The sequence below is a fragment of the Cynocephalus volans genome, chromosome 3 (genome assembly GCF_027409185.1).
Source record: "Cynocephalus volans isolate mCynVol1 chromosome 3, mCynVol1.pri, whole genome shotgun sequence".
Lineage (NCBI taxonomy): Eukaryota > Metazoa > Chordata > Mammalia > Dermoptera > Cynocephalidae > Cynocephalus > Cynocephalus volans.
The window spans coordinates 119,701,529-119,724,560 of NC_084462.1; the positions used below are offsets into that span (position 1 = coordinate 119,701,529).

Here is a 23,032-nt window from a genome sequence, read left to right on the forward strand (position 1 = left end):
TATAAAATTTCCCATAAATGCAAGAAATGGTTTGTCTTATTTTAAGTCTCTTTTTTTCCTACTTCCTTTCAACCCTCTGGATCATAGTTCATGATATTCTACCTTCTAAACTTCCACCTTATAGAAAATAAACAAAACAGTATAATCGAAGAAACTTTACACTGAATTATCATAAATTCTTTAACAAAATGGACTTAAGTTTTGTAAATGTAACCCTAGTACTGGTTAATTAATAAAGCTAGACAAGTTTTTTATACCAATGATTTTAATGAAAACATTAGTTTGAATATTTTTATTGAAATATCCTATTAAAAGAAAGATCATGTCCAAATACTTCTAAACCAGAAATGAAATGGCTGTACTCTAATGAATGGGAAAGTCTGTAATCTTTGATACATATAATGTCTTAGAGGAAGATCGAAGGTTAAAATGATCATGTTAGTAATTTAAATCTATCCCTCAAATATTTAAATTTTTAATGACTAGTGTCAGAAATATTCCATGAAAACTTCCTTTATCTCTAAAGATTATACAGATTTAAATAGAACACCTTCTACCTACAGCAAATCACACTTTCCATATTTGACCTAAATGGAACCAGAACTTTCCACCTCCTAAAAAGCAATATTTGGTCCTACTGTTTCCAAACTATTGCAACCAGCATTCCAGTAACCAAAACATCTGCTGTATTCTATACGCATGTGTTTTATTTAGGCTGTTTCTAAGGATTCTGTTTCAAAGGTTTCACATGCAGCATTTAAGTATATCTTAATAAAGACAGTCTAGTCTTTCAGAGATTATGTATCATCAAGGTCTGCAGAGTTTTCACTGTCATTTGCAACAAGGGCTTCTCTGTTCTCATAAGTCCAGAATCCATTCAAATCAATTAGAATGGTGGTGACTGTGTCTCCTTGATTACTGTTGATTAAATCCTGAAGAGAGATTTTCAAAGGATCCTTTGGTTTTACCATGTCAAAGATCTCATCCTGCAAGAGAGAGAAAAAAAAAAAAATGATTCACTTAATTTCTGTCACATAGTGATCTAAATAAAATAAAGAGCAGACACTAAGCTTACATAAAATATTTTGTTCTACTTTTTCTCTTTTCCATTTAACAGATAGGCAATCTCCTTTACCTGCAATCACAGAATTTTCTTTTTTTTTGGCCAGCCATTTTGTTTGTTTGTTTTGCTGCTGGCCAGTAAGGAGATCCGAACCCTTGACCCTGGTGTTATCAACACCGTGCTTCAACTGAGCTAACTGGCTAGCCATCCAATCACAGAATTTTATTGGAAGATTCCTTAGCTATGTGACAGCTATCCCTCATTTTATAGATGAAGAAACCAAGGCTTAGAGTTAGTCTAAGCTAAATAGCTAATTAGTGGCAGAACTATTTAATGCAGTGTTCTCTGAATACATGTTAACTCCTTATACTGTTCTGTTGCCTTGTAATTGGTGGTGAAAGGTGTAGATTTAATTTTTAAGTAAAAACTCAGCTCAGTTAAAGTAAAAAAATTATTTATTGGTGGCTGGCCAGTACAGGTAAAGTAAAAATTTAAATACTTCAGAGATAGTGACAAAGCTTCATTTCCAATATTGATGTCAACCTTTTACTCTGATCCTCGGATGGGATGGGCGGAAGGGGAGTTTGGTGTTAAAGAGTTAGTCATCCAGAATGATGCTAAATTGTGCTAAAACTTATTGGAATAGATAGAATAACCTCTTCTATATTGTGAAGTGTACAATATAAATATTTGCAAGGAATTAGTACATGTTTTCTAATCTTTTTGTAGTAAAATTACTCAAGAATATTTAGAAGCATTTAAGAAGGCAATTATATTTTTAAAAGATTAGAACAATTCAGGTAAATGAAATGTATATATTTTTAATCCTGTATGTTTGTGAAATTTCCTTTTCTAGATTGGTTGCAGTTTAAAATTGCTAGTTCTTAAATTGCCTGTTGGAAAGTTTAAAATTTGTCTCATTTATGTTAAACCAAAATAGCCCTTTATTTTAGACCTGGTTAAATTGCTCAGGGTATTTTATTATGTTACTCAACTTGAACCAAATGGGACTGAATACTGAATGTTTTTTTCATAGCTGGTGAGTCTAATTACGAAAATGCTAAGTTGCAGCATATGTTTCAAATATTGGGAGGCTTTCATATTGTAGGATTGATGTCTCCTTAAATCTAATATATCAAAGGGAGCAGCTCTTTGAGAAAGCATACTAAAAAAGTGCCCAAACCTAAATAGTTCCTAAGTTAAAAAGTTCAGTTTACAGTGGAATAGACTGCCAAAGAACGTAGGCTATACTGATTCTCTTAATTTTCAATTAAAATGAATGAATGCTTCCAATGAGAACACAAGGCTGACAATGCTAAAATTATAAATTACATAAATCATTACTCTAAATGTGGTCTCAGTTTCTAATGATTTATACATCAATTCAGAACAAATAACAGCAAATACCTGATTCAGTATAGTACTTCATAGTTCATAAAATTGCTTTCATATAAAATTTCATGTAATTCAAATGATTATCTGGTATTATTATGGTAATATTATCTGGTAATATGTAAATTAAAGGAAAAGGTAACCTTAACATCTTGAAATGAAACAGGATCTTGTCCATGGATTTTCATTAGTTCCTGAATGGCCTGAATTTAGGGGAAATAAATGTGTAAATAAAAAATGAAATACACAATATCCTACCCCCCTTTTGTTTCACAGCCCCCTTTTAGTTCTACTTTTTCTGTCAGACCACAGACCTCATCATCTCAACCACTCTAGCTGATCTTCTTAACTTTCCTTGACTTTGTTTCACATCTAGTCAGCAAACCTAAACACTGGGTCAATGTAACTATTGACCTTTCTAGACCTGTACTTTAGCTATTGAGGACTTCAGAGGAAAAAAATACAACTACAGATTGCTGATACTACATAGGAATGTTCTCCAACCTTAAATAGGCCCTCAACATAGCCTAGAAACTATCGTGTTATGACTAGCTCCTCCCATTGACCACAAATGCTGTTGTTACCTTCACCATTCTTTAAGACCCCCAATCCATCGTCTCCTTTCCTACCCTACCCTTGCCTTCTACTAAATGGAGGTAGACCTCCCTCAAACTTTTTTTTTTGAAAATGTACTAAAATTTAATCATCCATAAAAGCTATAATTTAATCTGATAGTAAAACACAAAAAGCAATATTAGAGTTGGCACAGTGTATATTTTAACTTTGAAAGCCATACAAATCGGTTATCCCAGTTTTTTTCCTATAAAAGACCTATTTTTCCAAAGCATTATGAACAATATTTATTAGAATATGACAGATATTTAATTTTTAAAATATAAAATGAAGTCAGTGACTCAAAGTTATCCGCCACAAAGTCAAACTCTTCCTTTTTATAAACTTTAACAACAGAAATGACTGAAGAAACTACTGTCATCAGTTGGACTAAAAAATACTTTAGGTCAGTCATTCAATGGGAAATGTAAAGCTTAAACTTCTTGGTATATAGTCAGCTAATTATGTTCCAAATATCCACTCTATAGGTGTTGCCACTGATAACAGACACTTCACAAGGAATCTGAGTATGCCCAGTTAATACAGTGGTAGACTTGGATGGTATGATCTGGAGTGTACCATCCAGGCCCAACAGTTATCTCTGGGATACTGATGTACAAAGGCTTTATGAAAGTAGCCTAGGATTATAGAACTCACCACTAGAAACTTTTTATCTTATTCCCTATAACCAAGCGTAAACAAGCTTTGATAAAAATATGTATAAAGATTTTAAAAGTATTTTTAAAATAAAATTTAACACTCTAAGAGTAAAAGATATAGAGAAATCTTCATGAAAAAGGGGTGAATTTTTAATTTCCAAAAGATATATTTACTTTGTTCTTCTAAGACTGAATTTTCATTTAATAGGTTTGTCTAAAGTGGGGCATCCCTATGGTGGGTTGTAGTATTATCTTCTCAGATTAGTCATTGATTTAAGCCCAAATAGCATTCAGTTTTTTCAAAATATATTTTAATACTGGGATTATAATTTATCCAATATTTGCTGTCATTACTGTCTAAAAAATAGTAATAGAAAGTCTTTTAGGGAATTTAATATGAAATTATGAAATATATACTATGAGATTCATAACCAGATATGACTTCAGAAACCGGATAAGGTTATTTAAAGATTACCAAAATTTTTTTAAATGGAAAGAAAAAGTCTCTGAGGGAAAATGACTTATGACAAAGATATGAAAATGTCATTTTTATTGATTAAAAAAACCCATTTTTTCTATCAAGTGGAAGTTACTATTCAAGTTAAGGAATTACTATTACTATTCAAATTAAGGAATAATTTGTCTGACAAAGGGAGGCATTCCTGCTTTTATACCTGTTGTATCTGAATGCTTATCAGATACAATCGAATTCCATTTCAGAGTTTATCATGTTATTCTCTGAGACCAACTAAAGCACAAAAGAATATTTTCAGCAAAATCTGTTTCACATTGAAATGCAGCACAAAATTCTGGCCTTCTCAAAAATTTTTATTTTTTTGTTAAAATTAATAAAAAAAAAATTTTATTTTACAACATAAGAATCTACAGCTACCAAAGTCTATAGAGCTTCTGTGGAAAAGAGCCTACCTTTTCTGAACTGTTTAATGAAAGCTTAGGATTTTATATTTTATATACTAGTTTTTGATCAATAAGAGTGCAGAATTTCTCACGTGTTTGTATCTCCAATGGCTAGTATGGCCCTTGACATATATTTACACACTTTTTAATATTCTACATGTAATCTAATAAGCTTTGATTTAGCCCATTTATATTTTTAAAAACAGAAAAAATCCCTAAAAAAAGACGATTTCTTTCTGAAATCTGTTCTGTAACTCCTTTTGTTAAAAATTTAAAAATCACAAGTTAGGGAAAATTGTCACGAAGTAGGTAATTTAAACCAAATGGTACAGTGTGTCTTAAGGAACAATGACTCATTTATACAAACGAGACTTACCCTAAAGAAGTAATTAAGAGAAAAGACATTCAGATATCCTTTGTTTTCAATGTCAAGCAGTTTGAAAATATACTGCAGAGCTGCAGGTTCCTTTCTGTTTTCTAATGCAAGAACAAAGTCCAAGTAGGTCTTATAGTCCTGCAGAAAAGAAAATGATGTTCATTAAAGCCCTTAGTTGAAAGTAACTTTTCAAGTGAATATCTGATGATATGAAGCTATCTTGCAATCAAAGGTGGCAAATTTTTTTTCTTAAATTAATATGAAATGTGAAATCCATTTGTACACTTAATGTTGGTTTCTAGGAATTTTATGTAGGAGTTAATTTGCACAGGATAGTTTTGGGCACATAGCTCATTTTCTTATGAGATCTGTTGTGTTAAACCATAATTTTCTTTCTTTATATTTTTGAAATAGACAAGACAGTGATTAAGCTATTATACACTACCACTAAACTTATATCTTCATTTCATTATGGTTGTTTTGAAAAAAAAAAATTGTCTGGAATGAATAGAACAGTATATTTAAATTGCTATTTTGAAATATTGTTGAAAAATTTTCTTTTTTCTTTTTTTGCAGCTGGCCTGTATGGGGATCTGAACCTGTCACCCTGGTGTTATAAGGCTGCACTATAACCAATTGGGTTAACTGGCCAGACTTAAATCAGATGATTTCCAATAAGAAGCTATCTTAAGACTGCTAGATATTCTATAGTGAGCTGACAACTGTTCCCATCCAAAAAAAGGCAAAAGAATTCAAATGAAGGCTAGAAAGACAAGAAGAGAACAGAAAGTTTTCCGTATGAAAAAGGGATACTCATAGATTACTTTTTTTGCATGGTGAAAAGAAGTAGAATACTTGGGAGATTCTCACGTAGGGAAAAAATTATACATTCTTGGAAAAGATTCTGTAGGCTGAGATGAGAAATTCCTTTCTCAAGCCCACTGGTTAGCATGTGGAACTATTAACACCAAGGTCCGGGGTTTGATTCCTGTACCGGCCAGCAAAAAACAACAAAAAACCCCACACAACCTCCCCTGCCATGCCCCTCAAAAAACCAAACAAAAATGCTCAAGAAATCCTTTCTGCATAATTTGCAGTATAAAGAGTTAAAGAAATGCAGCTTCATCATGATCTAAGTCCATCCAAAGTTGTGGCCTCTGATTTTCTTTATTCGCCAGAAGTCATTAGTATACTATAAGCTCCTCACTGTCTACTGTCAACAGCTGTGGGAATCAAAAAGAAATTTGCCTTTTCCCTCTATTCGTTTGCAATGATATTACTTAGGAAACTTATTAAAGTTAAATAATAAAATGTAAAACCCCATTCTCTGTTACACTATGACTATTTCTTAAGCATCACTGATTTAGAAAATTTATCAGATCCTTTTTTGGTTGGTTTAATTTCTTGTGGTGGCTGGCCAGTACAGGGATTGAACCCTGGACCTTGGTGTTATCAGCACCAAGCTCTAACCAACTGAGCTAACTGGACAGCCTTCCAGATTCCTTAACACGTTTTTTTTTTTTTTGACCAGTAAGGGGATCGCAACCCTTGGCATGGTGTGGTCTGCACCACGTTCAGCCAGTGAGCACACCAGCCATCCCTATATAGTATCTGAACCTGCGGCCTTGGTGCTTCCAGCACCGCACTCTCCTGAGTGAGCCACGGGGCTGGCCCTTAACACGTTTTTAATAGCAAGAATGGTGAGTTTAAAATTCTATTTAGGATTTTCCTTCTCAAGTATTTTGCATTGTCATGATAAAAGGACAACTACACGTTGGTTATCTTCAGCTACTAATATAGCTACTTACAGAGACTAATACAACTTGATTCTAAGATTTAAATCATGGCATATGTGGTACTATCTGACCTGATAATTTCATGACTGAACCATCTATATGGAAATAGTTTAAATAAGATTTTTTCAGATTTTTTAAAAACTAGTCCATGCTCCTGTCCAATAGGTACATTGACAATGAAATGAACAAAATATTAAAATTTTATTTGCCCTGAACTCATAAGGCGAGCATTGTAATGTGACTTTACCTTAAGACCAAAGGCTCCAAATCAGTTCATACTCTTTAAGACACTGTTATACACTGACATATAAATAATGCTATATCACATCAAGAAAAGGGCTAGTGAAAACTTCAGGAGCTAAATTTTTTAAACTTAGCTGCAGATTTAAACAACTACCATTTCTCCATCATAAGTGAGACACTCTTGGAAAACACGGTCTAAGAAGACATTGGTCATGGTTGCTGTTCCATAGCGAGAGAGTTCTTCTTTACTGAGCATGCCATTGTGATCCTTATCAAGATTCAAATACTGGCCTTGGGAAGAAAGATGATAAAAAGATGCTTATAACCAAAATGAAATTTTAATTAAAAGACAAAAGAATAGACATTAACAAAAATTTATTTTTATTGGTTAACATTTCGATTTTCAAACTATTTATGTTATACTTAGGGTAGTGGCCTGTATGTAATAAACAACATAACCGTCTTTGCACTCTGGATCAGAACCACCATTACACTACAACCAAAGAAAACTCATCATGAAGGTCATGGCCTTGAGGCTGTTTCACTTACATCGTTACTTGTTTTCAGTTTGCAACTTTTTAGAACATTCCTAGGTTTCTAAATTAGATGGAGGGTAGGGCTCAATAAAAAGCACTGAAATGCTAGCACTTGAAAGCAGAGATCAAGGATGCCAAAAGGAGTCAGAAGATCACCCAACAGGGTAATGTAGCAGAATAATGAAATTCAAAAAAAGCAAACCCTACGACACCTCCCTCTGTGGACCCTGGAACAGCATTTTATCACAAGGCAAGACAATACTTGATGTTCATAATGATGCTCCCGAGTCAACAAGAAAGGATCAAATTACTTTATTCTACTGAAAAGTAAGAAAGTGTTGGAACTTAAAAGGGGTTCCAAAAAGTTAAAACGCTGGTATTTAAACGAAATTTTAGTAATGTAGAATACTATATCTTAGGGTAATTAGAATACTTTGATCTTAAGGTAAATTAGTCTATGTATAAAACTGTCCTCTGAACACCAATTACCTGAGGAATGGATAATTCAAATTTTAGGATTATGATAGGAACATACCATAGACCCTTAGGGCAGAAGGAGCAGAAAACCAATTTGTTTCTTGACTCTCCTTAGATAGTTCCTCATCCCTTAGCTAAAGGAACACAGAGACATAATTAGAAGATAGCAGTTGTCAAGTGGTATAATTAAGTAGTTTAAAAACATATTTACCTCCAACAAATCATCTAGGAAGCTGCATGCTAAAATATCTTGAATTTTTATCTTCCCTTTAAAGAATATAAAGAAATACCATTACTTAATTTCATTTTAAGAACAAGAGCACTTCAGTTTTTTAAAGGTATTATTTTACAAGAGAAATTACACAATTGATATTTTAAAGTTTCTAGTTCTTATGTTCCAAAGTCCTTATTCCATATTGCCATGAAAAGGGAAATTACAGGAAATATTTAATAAAATTTCTAGTAGTATACCCCAAGTATATAAATCTAAGTGGTAAATTCTTTCTAAAATTACGCTATCAGATTCCCCCCAAAATCTACTATTTTATGATACTGCTGGTAATCAAGTAAGGAGATTGTCTCAATTTTTCTTTTGCAGGTTCTGGAATAGGAAGCAATATCAGAGGTGTGGTTAAGAGCAGACAGATGGAAGTTTGAACGCCATTTCTACATATATATATATATATATATATGTAATATCATTAAGTCTTAGCTGCATAAAATGTGGATAATGGTACCTTCTTTATGGGGTTTTGAGAATGAAAGAATCCATGTGAACTGCTTAGCATACTGCCTGGTACATAATAGACAGTCAAAACAGCTATCATTTTGTAAAATTTCAAAGGAAAAAGATGTGTATTTACTTACAGTGGAGGAGTTTTAAAAAGATCATCAGCTAGCATGTGCTGTGATGGACTCACAGATGGATTTTCAAGAACAGAAGGAGAATCAACAAGGACTTTAATTTGGGCCTTGTTTGTCCCTTCCTCTGCCTCAATTACATGTGTTTAAGTTTGGGCAGGTTACAACAATTGATAAAGCTACTGTTAATGAGTCCAAATTTACTTACTAATCTGATCCCCACTGAGGATAGTTAAATTGAGAAAGAAAAACATCATGGCTAAATGACTCTCATATCCCTAAATGCATATTTTTCATCAAAAAGAACAATTCTCTAGTATGTCACATTATATTAGAATAACTGGCTTCTTAGAACTGAAAGGAGACATAATGTTTGATTACCCAGTTCACACCTGTTTATCTCAGGGATGAAAACTGTAAGAAGTTGGGTGACATCCCCACTGTCACACAGTTGGTTATATGTCAGTGCAAGTAAATCTTAAAAGATCTTTATATAAACCTAAACCGAAGCACTAATGCTGTGTTTTGTACTTTTCTAACCCCTTGAGATTTGCCAGATTATTAAAGGCAAAGACATGTTAGAAAAAATAAATATGACATTTTTCAAAACTTTTCTCTAGTTATGAGATTTAGATGTAATATCCTCATAATACCTAACTTAAGGTAAGATTTTCTTTTACCTGTTCTTAGAGGGTCTAAAAAGAAGAAGAACTTCCTAACTGCTGTGCAAACATAAAAGGAGTAAAAGGATTTTTCCAGCCCATCTAACTGTGGCAAAGTAGGGATAAGTTCCAATATGTAGTTTTCTAAATCCTGAAAACAAAACAAAATAAAAATTTAAAATATTAAATGTCCAATCTTGATTCTTCATTAGATACTGGGATATAACTTCAGTCCTAAAACTTATTCAGCATTAATATATTGATGATGAAATAAATTCATGACTATGTTAGTGGTGAAACTATTTTATATTAAATTTTTTTCTACTAATTTACTTTTTATTTCAACTTAAACATGTTTTTGAAAAAGTAATACATTCTATATAGTTACAAATTGAAAAGGAACAAAAACATATTCATTAAAAAGTCTCTCACCTATTTCCTCTCCCTATTGGTAACGTATTATCAACTTCTGATAGTTTTCCAAAGATAACTGATGCAAACACAGCCCAATATATATATATATATGCATACTTCTCTCCCTCTTTTTACAGAGGGTGAAGCAGCATACCATGAAAATTGCTTTTGTCATTTAACAATATACTTTATAGTCACTCCATGTTGCCTTTCAAAGAGCTTCTAGTATTTTAAATGGCTGTTTTTCATTCTATGGATGTACCATAATCCATTTAAGTAGGCCTCTAATGATGGGCATTTAGGTTGTTTCTAATCTTTTGCTACACTAAAAACAATACTTATAAGGGCTAATTTTTCATTCATAGATATTGTGGAATATAGGATACAATTTCTGTAAGTGGAATTGCTGGGTCAAAGTATATGCACATGCATAATTTTGATTGATAGACAATGGCAAACTTCCCACCTCCACATAAAGGCCACATGCATTTTACATTCCCACCAGCAATGTGAAGTCTATTTCTACGGTTCCCAAATTGAGCACGCAGGTGCCCTGGGAATGCTCCAGTGAATTCCTAGAGGTGCAGCAGGGTATTTTAAAATTCTGAGGGAAACATAGCAACATCTGTTGGACACTGAGTGACAGATGTTGCTATGACTTAGAACTACTAGTTTAAGGTAGTTCACATTTTCAACCTTAGATCACACACACAAAAACTGCAATATATTCCTTGTGATGCCATAAACCATTGCAGAGCTAGGTTTTTGATGGTTCCTACCACACGAAAATCAGTGTAGAAAAGGAAATGAAGATGACTGTGTCCAACCTAATTCTCAGGTTTGAGCAGTTGTACAGTGCCCCATGGGCACACACATCTTATTAGTAACTGTTATTGAAGAAAAAAGTATAAGTATTTTCTTTCAGCTTTTGTGTATTATTTTTCAAATGGCTAATAGGATAGGATAATGAGCTTAATAAATACTTTCATTAAATTGTTTAGAACTGGTTAACAAATGGAATTGTTAGGGATTTCTTTTGGCCCAGAGGCACTCTGAAAAAATTACTGAGACACTAAGGGTGTCATTAAAAGCATTATCAAACTTTTTGATTTTTGTCAATCTGAAAGGCAAAAAATGATATCTTAGTGTAGATTTATCTGGCATTTCTCTTATTATGTGAAATTAAAGTTTTTTCTTATGATTAAGAAACATCTGTATTTTACTTGCTGTACTTTTTAAATTATTTATATCCTTTGCCCAGTTTTTTATTGGGTTAGTGGCCATTTTCTTCTTGATTTCTAGGAGCTTTTTATATATTAGGGTAATCATTTGTAACTGAGTTTCAGATATTTTCCCCAGTTTGTTTTCTTTTAACTTTATTTATGATGGTCTTCGACCTACAAGTTTATTTTAATTTGGCTGAATTTATTGTTTTTTAGACTTCTGAGTTTTGTCATACTTAGAAAGGCTTTTCCTATTCCAAGATTATATATTCAAAAGTCTCCCATGGTTTCTTATATTTATTTTTAAACTTTATTTTTGCTTTAACCATTTTAAGTATGTTTCTGGTAGATCTGAGATACTTTATAATTTCAGTTTAAGGCGTCTCAAACTTAACAAGTCCAAAATGGAACTAACTCTCTTCTCATCCCCAACCCTGGTCCTCACCTGCCTCTCCCGTATTACACAATTATTCAAAATAAAAATATAAGACTCATCTTTCGTTCTTACTTTTCCTTCACCAGTTCCCTCATTTCCTTACCCCCAACATCCAATGCAGCAGTAAGTTTTTGGGTTTTTTTGTAAGGTGTTGGGGGTGGTGTCCAAAATATATATTGAATTAATCAATCTATTTCTGGCTTTCTTTACAGCTACCTGGACAGGGCCACTGTCATCTCTCACCTGAACTACTGCATTAGCGGCCTAACTATTCCTGCTTCTACTTTAGGCTCCTTACAGTCCTCTACACAACAGTGAGAGTGAAACGTAAATCATATCCTGACACACTCAGCTTAAAACTTCCCATTAGCTTCAAAATAAAATCCAAACTCCTTATCAAGGCCTAAAAGGCCCTACACGTGGCCACTGCCTACTTCGACATCATCTCCTGTTACTCTAATCCTTGTTCATATGCTTTAGCCACACTGGCTTCCTTCTGTTCCTAGGACAGTTTAGGTTTAATTTTGCCTTGGGGACACTGTACTTGCCTTTCCCTCTACTACATCTTCATAAAGCTGGCTTCTGTCTCATCCTTCATGGCTCAAATTTAATCACTATCTCAAAGAGGCGCTCATTCCATCCTATCTAAAATAGCCCCTACCCCAGTCATACTCTTGCCAAGTACCCTATTTTACTTTCTCCATACGACTTGTTACTATTTAAAGTTATCTTGCTTATAATTTAGTGTCTGTCTCCCTACTCTGCTAGGAAAAAATAGCCCCATAATGGTAAGGCTTAGAATAGTACCTGGCACAAATTAAGTGTTCACTAAATGCTTATTTAATAAGATTTAGTAAGTGAATGAAAGTCTGCATATATTACTCAAATTATAGATGTTGGTCTTGAAGGCACTTTTAGATTAGTAAGACACAAAGTCTGGTTTCTTTTTTTTTTTTTTTTTTTAAAGATGACCGGTAAGGGGATCTTAACCCTTGACTTGGTGTTGTCAGCACCACGCTCTCCCAAGTGAGAGAACCAGCCATCCCTATATAGGGATCCGAACCCGTTTATCAGCACCACACTCTCCCAAGTGAGCCACAGGCTGGCCCCAAAGTCTGCTTTCTAAAGGCAAAGTGCCAAGGTTGGAAGAAATATTTCTTTTGAGAGAAGTGTTTTCTTTCACTGACAGAACAGAAAATTATTCCCTTTTAAAAACAACTGTAGAGATAGACTTTCCTCTTCTTGTCTCTTTCAATTTTTGTTTCTGTCTGTGTAAAGAGGCAAGACAAGCAGTAATAGGGGAGTGTGTTTTATAAACCAAACCACCAACCAGAATTCTCAGAGCTAAGTATCAACAGGTGGCAAATTATATATTCCTTGCTAGAGAGAGATGGACAGAGGCAAGAGCCTTTTATATTCAGGTTGGTCTGAAACTTAAGGGACAAAAATTATACTGTGTCCCTGGAAAGGTATCCCAGTGTAAATGTTCAGAATGAGTTACCAGATTTTTATCTACAGAAATCAGAAATACAATAAATTATAATAGGAACCATAACAAACTGCAATGATGAATTTACATTTCTTTAAACCTTATATTTGAATAATTATTTGGTTAATTAACCTAGTTCATATTTGTGCCCAACTCCCTTCTCCCTCTTCTCCACAATCCTAAAAAGGACTCCATATTTGGGGAAAAAGCCTGAGCTGAAAAGAAGCATGTTCATGTAATATAGGTTCCTACACTTACAAGAAGCATAGCCATTTGGATCATGAGGTTATAATACTCTGCGGATAACTTGGCCTAACTACATTAGTATTTAATAGGAAATAAACAGCCTCTTGGTAACTAACCTTACAACCCTAAATCTACAGGTGGTAATACAATCACATTAATTTTCTCTTATATTTCCTAAAAAAAAGAAAAACTTTTTGGCCCTTTTTAAAACAATCACACATTGATATCATTCACAAATAACCAAAAGTTTCTCACTGTTTCTTCAATGATTTTTAAATCTGTTGAAACACGTTTTAAAAATTTTCCCTTTTAAGAGGCCTTTTTATAAAGATAGGAGAAAAAGAATCTAAAAAGGAATTTTTATGGTCAATATACATTAAAAAAATTTTAATAAGATATGTTTGTAAAAGCAAAAAAAAAAAAACCCACCCATAAAAACAGAAAAAATAAGAATCACTTGTAATCCCAATACCCTGCTATAATTACTGCTAACAGTTTGGTGTCTAGTAGTTATTAAGAGTAGGTTAATACTTACAGATTCCCGAAGGTACCCTTGCCCAGCAACGTCATATAAACTGAGTCCTATTCTCGTTTGATGAAGCCAAACTGACAATAAAGAAGAAAATGAAATGGAATTTTTAAGATCTATCCTTTAGCATATATGGAAAAAAAGGAGATAAAGAGCTAGATTAGAGGTACAACAAATTAATCCAATAACTATAAACTTATTTCTTCTCACACATATTAATTACTAACCTCAAAATTGTTTGAAATAAGGGCGGCCCCGTGGCTCACTCGGGAGAGTGCGGTGCTGATAACACCAAGGCCACGGGTTCGGATCCTATATAGGGATGGCTGGTTAGCTCACTGGCTGAGCGTGGTGTTGACAACACCAAGTCAAGTGTTAAGATCCCCATATTGGTCATCTTTAAAAAAAAAAAAAATTGTTTGAAATAGAACAAACATATCACAAAATAGCAGATTTCAACAATTTTACCCTGACTAAAGCTACAATAATATTGATGCCCTTGAGGACATCATTCTTTACCTATTAAACTTGGTGTTCCACCAAATAGGGACAGCTAGTATAATTTTATGCCTTCAACGAAGCTGCTTTTGTTCTACTGAGGTTAATTACAGCAACCAAGTATTAGTTAAAGATAATACACGATAGAATTGCACAGATCGTTATGATACTTATAGGAATCATAACAACTTCAGGTTGTATAATAGAAGCTCCTTGAAACTGACGCTTCGGTTGTGGGTTTGAAACTATCCTTTCAAGCAACTCAACCAGTAATGTAATGATGAAATAAAATTACCAGTAAATTAAAATAATTTCAAATCACCACACATTAAAACTCTTGGTTCAACTTTTGATATTTCTCATTTGATGCTATCTTTAGGATACATGAGGGTGTTTTTGTTTTTTGTAACAATGAACCCAAATTTACAGTAGAAAATTATAGCTCTACTACACTCCATGAGAGAATCATAATAATAGTATAACAAATCTTAGTCAAAAGACAAGAAATTCTGCTGTTCAAACTTAGTAAGAGAGTTGTTTCACATGGAAGAAATACTATAAAAGCACCAACCAAAAACTTGTTTTAGTCCAGATGGGAGGAGTTTAAGAACCACACAAATGAATCACCTTTTCTCATGACGTAATTAAAGAACTGCATGATGGAAATTCTTCCATACGAATCTGTATGAAGGAGTTTAGCAAAGACTTTTGCTGTGAAAAACTGCCTAAGAAAAGGAAGTACAGATTAAAATGGTCTGCCAACATAATATAAAGACGACTTCTCTATGAATTAGCTAACAACAGCATACATTCATACAATTAAAAATCAAAGTGAAAAATCAAAGTGAGAACTATAGAGACTACTTGTAGTTTAAAAACTTATAATTTTAAGAAGGCTGGCTGGTTAGCTCAGTTGGTTACAGCGTGGTGTTTATAACACAAAGGTCAAGGGTTTGGATCCCCTCTGGCCAGCCACCAAAAACAAACAAAAAACTTTTAATATTAAGTTCTAATAATATTAAGTTCTAATATTAAGTCATACATCTTTGCATTTTTTTTTTTTGCATTCTTTTGTCTTATGAATGAAGGCCTAAAATACCATAACTATATTATTTCTTTTAACAACTTCATATCAAAGTAAGTTTTCATGGCTATAAACAGTTTTATTAAATTTCATTAGTAACTCAAATGGACTCGAACATCATACCATTGATTTCAATATTCATTAACATTTGAGGCATTTAAAATGCTTAACATAACATATTCATTTGTTAATTATTCTTACTTGCACTTTGGTCCAGCCTTTTCACCAACCTTCAAAAAATTTTCATAATTGATCATTGCTTCCTCTCCTATCATAGGTGGCGTCTGGTGTTTGTCCAGCAAAAACCATAAGTTCTTAAGAGAATTGCATAAATAAAGATGTAAGTTTTAAAAAAACCCAAAACTAAAAATGTAGTTAAACGTGTCATTTCCATTAAAACGACAGTCTGATAGCAGAGTTAGTACTAGATGAATCTCATGCCCTATTATCTTTTTGATTATTATTAATAAAAATACATAGCATTTATTGAGTGCCTATTAAATTTTAAGTTTTTCATAAAAACTGCTTCTTTAATCCATATAACTATATGATGTAGGTAGTTTTCTACTTTACAGAAGAGAACTGAAGCACAGAGATGTTAAGTCCGTTGCCTAAAGTAATACAGCAGGGCTAGGATTTGAATCTCTGAAGTCTGACCCTACAATGGTGGTTCTCAAACTTGGCTGCACATTAGAATCACCTAGAGACTTACACAAAAGCAAACCAAACAACACTATACTTGGGGAACATGGCCCATGCAAGCTCAGCAGCTGATTCTGGTGGGAACCACTGCTTCAGAGCTTATGCAGTACCACTCCACAGTACTGATTCCCCTAGGCACCATAAGATACTGCATGATTTAAATAGTACAAATAAGAAATGGTTAATATCTAAAGCAACTTTCTACTTCATTCTTACCTGTAATTCTTCATTATCTAATAGCTCTCTGCTTTTCCTCTGTAGAAAGACAGCTCTGGATTCCTCTCTTAATTTCTGTAGTAGGACTTCATCTTCAGCTGGCAACTAAAAATACATTGTAAATTTCTAAAATTAAAAACATATACTGTAAATTTTCTAAAATTAAATTTTAGACTATTGGATCATGTAAAATGTATGTGGACTCATAAAATAACTATATGCCACTGCCTCAAATCGCTTCTTGTATCTCACCTTAATTCTGATTAACATTCATTTAACAAAAACAGGTCCACAGAGAATTGAGTGATCAGGAAGGTAAGATCTCTGCCTTGAGAAAGCTAATAGTCTAGTCCAAGCTTCCTTTTATATTCTTAAAGCACTGTATTTCCATTGTCACCTTAGACTGATACAGAATTAAACTACTCGATGAAGATCTACCATCTTAGAGGCACACCTTTTGAGACTGGATCACCTTCCTTCTTAGAGATGGTCAAGCCAGTGTCTATTATGTCAGCGTCTAAGGAAGAAGGTTTGCCATAAGTCACTGGAGTGAGTCATTTTAAAGCTCTGATTATGAAATAACCATAAGCAAGACTTTAAAATGACTCATTGTGTCTTGACTTAGAACAATCTGCTTTAAGGATTTCTCCTTACTTTTTTCTATCTTGGCCCCATTAAATGTACCTCAATAGCTCTTAGTCCAAATTGGGGGTTATGGTTTTAACCTTTCATTTTCAATAACTAAGATACCATCCCTCCCATCAAAAGAAATGGAAAAAGCAGAAACATTAGGAGGTGGAGGTGGGGCTGAAGTTGGGGCTAAGACTGAGACTGTGCTAGTTAATCAGCTAATCAGCCAAGGAGAGAAATGGCTACTGAAGATGACAGGTAGTTTCTCTGAAGCATGGGACCATGGAGAGAAAGAAGAAAGAAGGGAAAAAACTTTTCCCAAGTCCACAGCTGCAGACAGGAAACCATCAGCAATGTGGATGTGGTCATAGAAGAGAAAGGAAAAACAGGATTCCCTCAGGAATCAGAAGGGAAAGGCAAAGGTTTGGTCCTGGGAGTACAAGAAAGTCTAGTCCTGGGCTCAGGAATGGGATCACATCATTCCTACCGAAGGGCTTTTCCTGCATTAGCAAAATACTACGATAATCCAGGTTATACAAGATAATGTGTATAAAGTGCTATACAGTACTCAGGCACTCAAAAAAATCTAAATTCCCTTTCCTCTCCCCTAGGACATCAGAAATACTCAGTTGTCCAGTTGCCTCTGTTTAAAAATGTGAACTGCAAAAAGCAGGAAAAGTATGATGGATCTCATTTTTGTTAAAAACACACACATGCCCACAGAAATATTTAGGATTCATGTAAAATTTTTTATTTATGTCTCTGTTTTATATTATTATAGGAAAATATCAGCTTGTTTAGCTGTATTTTCTCTCTTTTCTACAACAAATATAAATTAGTCATATAATTCTTAAAAGGCTGGGAAGCATATAGAATTACAGGAAAGTTTCCGATAAAAATGTTCACATGAAAAAAATTTGTACTTGGAGAAATATTTCAATATCTGGCTAATGTATTAATATCTCAATCCCTAAGCATGCTAGCTAAATAAAATGTTTACTATTTGCAAATAATGTTAGAATTAATTAAGTTTAGATGATAACAGGTTCAAGAGACATCCCGCTAAGATATCAAAGCTAACTTTTCTGTAGTGGGTTCATTTTACAGAATACTAAATAAGTCTTCTTCTTCTTAGTAGACTTCACCTTCAAATGTAAATAGCTTTGTTATAGTCTTAATGTTTTGTCCATATTGCCCTTCAAAGACTTCTTTTGAGTTTTGGCAAAAGGAAACATATGTTCCTTGACTTATGATGGGATTATGTCCTGATAAACCTATCATTAGCTGTCAATATCATAAGTCGAAAATGCATTTAATGTACCTAACTTACCAAGTATCATAGCTTAGGCTAGCCTACCCTATATGTGCTCAGAATACTTACATTAGCCTATGGTTGGGCAAAATCATCTAACACAAAGCCTGTTTAATAATAAAGTGGTAAATATCTCATGTAATTTATTTTATTTTTTATTTTTTATTTTTTTTTGTCTTTTTCGTGACCGGCACTCAGCCAGTGAGTGCACCGGCCATTCCTATATAGGATCCGAACCCACGGCGGGAGCGTCGCTGCGCTCCCAGCGCCGCACTCTCTCGAGTGCGCCATGGGCTCGGCCCCAATATCTCATGTAATTTATTGAACACTGTACTGAAAGTGAAACACAGGGGCCGGCCCGTGGCTCACTCGGGAGAGTGTGGTGCTGATAACACCAAGGCCACGGGTTCAGATCCCATATAGGGATGGCCGGTTAGCTCACTGGGTGAGCGTAGTGCTGACAACACCAAGTCAAGGGTTAAGATTCCCTTACCGGTCATCTTTAAAAAAAAAAAAAAAGAAAGTGAAACACAGAACGGTCTCATGGGTACTTGAGTACGGTTTCTACTGAATGTGCATTGCTTTCACATCACCATAAAGTTGAAAAATCCTAAATTGAACCATCATAAGTTAGGGACTGTGTAATTAAGTGAAACTCCTTGATTATCTATTCTCAATGTATTTTTCAGTTTAGCCTTGAGCAAAATTTTTAGACCTGATAGCAAACTGTCATACACTAGACAGCATAACCCAACAGAATACTTACTATTGATATCTATAATAAAAATTAGGAAAAAAAAAAGCCCGTAGTTCAAAAAAAAAGGGGGCAAGTGACAACTTTGTGTTCTTATACCAATTTGTATCAAAATTAAAGATTTTACTGGGTTCGAAATGTTTCATAACAGTGATAAGATCAACTAGAATGAAAGAATATACAAAATTTAAAATATAACCCTCTATTTTTAAAATATAAAATTCTGAGCGCATTTTAAAAATTATTTTTCACTTGGCAGGAGGGAAGGAGGGAAGAAAGAAGGAATGAAGGAAAGAAGGAAAAGACCACAACAATACATTGAACTTTCAGAAGGAGAGAACAAACTTAAGGATACTAGAGATGGGGGGCAGGGGGGTTTGGGAAGTGATTGGTCGGGCAAAGGGCATAAAGAAATACCAGGATTTATGAAAATGAATATGCTAATAATAAATAAAAATAATAAATAAATAAATAAATAAATAAAATGGTTCCCAGTTTTAAAAAAAATTACTTTCACTTATAAATTGTGTGAGACATTTGCTTAGATACCACTTACCCTATAATAAAACCGTGGAATGGTCTTATAGAATTCATTTGAGTTTTTTCCACCTCCTTTCCATTCTGAGTAGTATTTGGTAAATAAATCCATTTCTTCATCTTTTAATTCTTGCTCATTTTTTTTTTCTGGTAACAAAACATATTAGGGGAGAAAAGCACATTTTAAAATCAAGCAATGCTTTTACTCATGTCATCCTACATACCATATAGTCTAATTAAAATAGTTGCAGGGCCAAAAAGGCCTTCACAATCATGCTTGGACACTGAACATCATATTAACTTTCCTGAAATGCCAAGAATCATTACATTCCACTGAAACAGCTTCCCCTACATCTTCGACCACTTCTCAGCATGCTCCCACCACTTCTGTTTAGCACTAAAGCTTGTCTAATCCTCAAGTCATTGCCTCTTCTTCAGACCTCTGGAGTGTTCCTAACATACACAAAAATTTTTACTGAACCATACTATGTACAGAGCATTGTACTCTGGGGCTGGAGGGATAAGCAAAATAGGGCCAGCCTCTGACATTATGAAGTTTCAGCCTCATAATCACTGTTCTACCTAATGTAAAAAAAAAAAAACACCGTCTGAAGGCTTTATTACCCTCCAACCTGCCTGCTATTGGTACCCAGCTGTCTTGTTCAGCTATTCCTCCTCACTTATTTGTGGAACATGGTGACTGGTACACAGAATTCCTCATCACAGGGTCCTGCAATCATCCAGAATGAATAAACATTTATGTGAGTGTCCATGACCCATGCAACTCTAAAGACTTCTATTTCACTTTGTCACTCAGTTCTATGGCAAGACCACAGATCTTATCTGCTCTCGTTCTGAAATCTTAAACTCTAATATACTCTCAGATTATCCTTTGCGGTCACTTAAAACCTCCTTGCCGTACTACTTGCACTTCAGCCTGATTTTCAATTCTGTGACTTACTGTATTTGCTCAAAAGTTTATTTTCCTGTTTGTGGTCTCACCACCTTCACAACAAACTTGTAGTCGTTCCCCTGAATTCCTTTTATGACTGCATTCCTGCTACATCTGCACGTTACCTTTTAGCCTTGGACCAAACCTATAATTTAATTTCTTTACGATGGCTCAGTGCTGTTGAAGAAAATTGCAAAAGTCTACAAGTAAAATGAGGACAACTGACCACTAGATTTAACAATATGGAGGTCACTGATGATTCTTGACAAGCAGGTATTAGAGACAAGTACTGATTTAACCAACAATTCTTTTAATATGTGCTGCTATAAGGGGAACAGAAAAATGAGGCATAGAGATGGACATTAAATCAAGAAAGTTTGAGAAATGCCAGCATGTTCATATGCTGATGGAATGATTAAGAAAGAAAAATTGATGATGCAGGAGAGTGGACATCCTTGAGTAGGCAAAAATTGGAACTAGCACAAAAGATGGGATCTAATACACTGAGGAAGGAAACAGACTTAAACAGGATGTGTATAACCGACATAATTTACTTTTTTTTTTTTTTTAATCATCTCTCCCCACACTAAAGTGTAAGTTCCGAAGACAGGGATTTTTATCTTTTGTTCACTGTTATAGCCTACAACAGTACAGTACTTGGCCCATAACAGGTATGCAATCAATATCTGTGAAAGAGTGGAATGGAGTGGGTTCCAGAGTTAAAAGGAGAGGAAAGCAGAGAAAGCACAAGTACAGGGAATGTTGACAGTTTTCCTATAAAAGGTGCAGAGAAATGTAGCAGAAGCTGGAGGGGGGAGTGGGATCAAAAGACTTTTTTTTTTTTTTTTTAAGATGGGGGTTATTACAGCATGTTTGTCTGTACTGATGGAAAGGATACAGTAGAAAAGGAAAATTTGATGATGTATGAGAGAGGGGATAAGGCTGGAGTGAAGTCAATGAATACCGCAAAGGGAATGCTACCTAGTGCTGGAGAAGAGGGACTCTCATGAGCACGGGCAGTTGCTCGGAAAACTATGGGAGGGAGCCGATAGGGAACACGTGAGGTTCTCCTTTGCTGCTGCTTTCTCAATGAGATTATACATTAAAAAACAAGTTCATCAGCTGAACGTGAGGAATGGGTAAGCCAGATTGAAGGTTTGGGAGATGAGAAGAATTGAACGTAGCAGAGTGAATGTCTAGGTAGACACGGTAGACGTGACTAAAACACCTACTTTAGGTTAGTGGACATACATTAAAAGTGAGATAACTCACCATGGTTGTTTTTCTCCAACCGTTTTCGGCTGACTTGAGTGCGGGTGTGGAATAGAAAAGGCATATTTAACCAGGCTGGTTAACAAGCAAGTGTGAAGGAGGGGGAAAGAGACAAGGAAATATGGATTATGAAATCTAAACTGGTGTGACAATAAAAAGGCGGTAGGATCAATGAGGTCGAAAAATTATTGGAGCCAGGGTTCTCCGTTATTTCCCGCAAATCTAGATCCAAACCATGGAAGTTAGTAGCTGAGGCAAAGCTTTTCGTGCCCGCAGATCCTTTCCCAGGGAAGCTCGAGGTCAAACCTCTCTCGGGCCCTAAACCACATTCCACTTCGCCTTCCTTGTCAGGGAAGGTTTTACAGAAATGCAAAGTGCGACTCCAACTAGCTCCTCCTCCGCATTCTTCCCCCACCTCTAGGAGTTAAGGTTAGGGCTGGGCTATCCCAGCAGGCGGCCCCTCCCAGACTCACTGTTACCGGTGTTGGGCGACGCTAACCGCCGACGAAGTACTCCTTTCCAGTCCATGGCTGATTCCGACGCAGCGGCTCCCGCATTTGCGTTTACTAACCGCTCCACCCCCTACCAGTCCCGACGTCAGAAGCCGCCAAGCCCTGTAAAGGTTAGGAAGACCGTCCAACCGCCATCTTGGACATGGGCGGAAGTCTTGGCTAATGGCAAAAATGGATTTTACCGTGGCTGTCGTGGAGGATACGGCGATCACCGGGCAGAACAGACGTGAAAGAGATGGAAAATGATCTTCCTTAAGGAAACGTTCCTACCTCACTAATAACGATTGTAAAGGTCAAGATAAGGAAGCCCGCGCTTTTACTTCTTCAGCGCGTGTGCACCACGTGACTCGAGTCCATTGGCGTTTCCGGTTTGAAGAACGCGCTTTCTTCCTTCACAAAGTCTTTCCATTGTTCATTGCGGATACCCAGAAGCCCTACAGGTCTCCTGAATGTAGCAGACGATTCAGCAGCCGTCTCTTCCTTCTTGTGCTACTAAAACCTTCAAAATTGCCTTTTTTTCTCTCTGCGGGGCCCATCCAAACTCCTGCGCCCAATTCACTCACGTCCCCGAGGGCCGGGGCCTGCGCGGTGCATTGTGGACACTGTAGTTTCCGCTGCGTTTATCGTTGCG

General features: G+C 35.2%; 1 protein-coding gene across 4 annotated transcripts; it reads right to left on the reverse strand.

The window, feature by feature from the left end:
• Positions 1–325: 325 nt before the first annotated feature.
• Positions 326–22,652, reverse strand: PPP2R3C (protein phosphatase 2 regulatory subunit B''gamma). 4 transcript variants are annotated; one of them, XM_063088657.1, is made up of 14 exons: positions 22,584–22,651; positions 22,369–22,503; positions 19,685–19,812; positions 16,433–16,537; positions 15,716–15,828; positions 15,058–15,155; positions 13,939–14,009; positions 9,614–9,746; positions 8,284–8,339; positions 8,131–8,206; positions 7,214–7,350; positions 5,021–5,158; positions 2,599–2,658; positions 326–986 (listed from the first exon to the last, which is right to left on the reverse strand). In XM_063088657.1, the coding sequence occupies exons 2-14, from the start codon at positions 22,415–22,417 to the stop codon at positions 798–800; spliced, it is 1,353 nt and encodes a 450-aa protein (XP_062944727.1). In that variant the 5' UTR covers positions 22,418–22,503; positions 22,584–22,651; the 3' UTR covers positions 326–797. The 4 variants fall into 4 exon arrangements, with proteins under 4 accessions (XP_062944727.1, XP_062944725.1, XP_062944728.1 ...); XM_063088655.1 differs by having other exon boundaries at positions 22,363–22,503; XM_063088658.1 differs by lacking the exon at positions 2,599–2,658 and having other exon boundaries at positions 22,363–22,503; positions 22,584–22,652.
• Between the last annotated feature and the right edge of the window lie 380 nt (positions 22,653–23,032).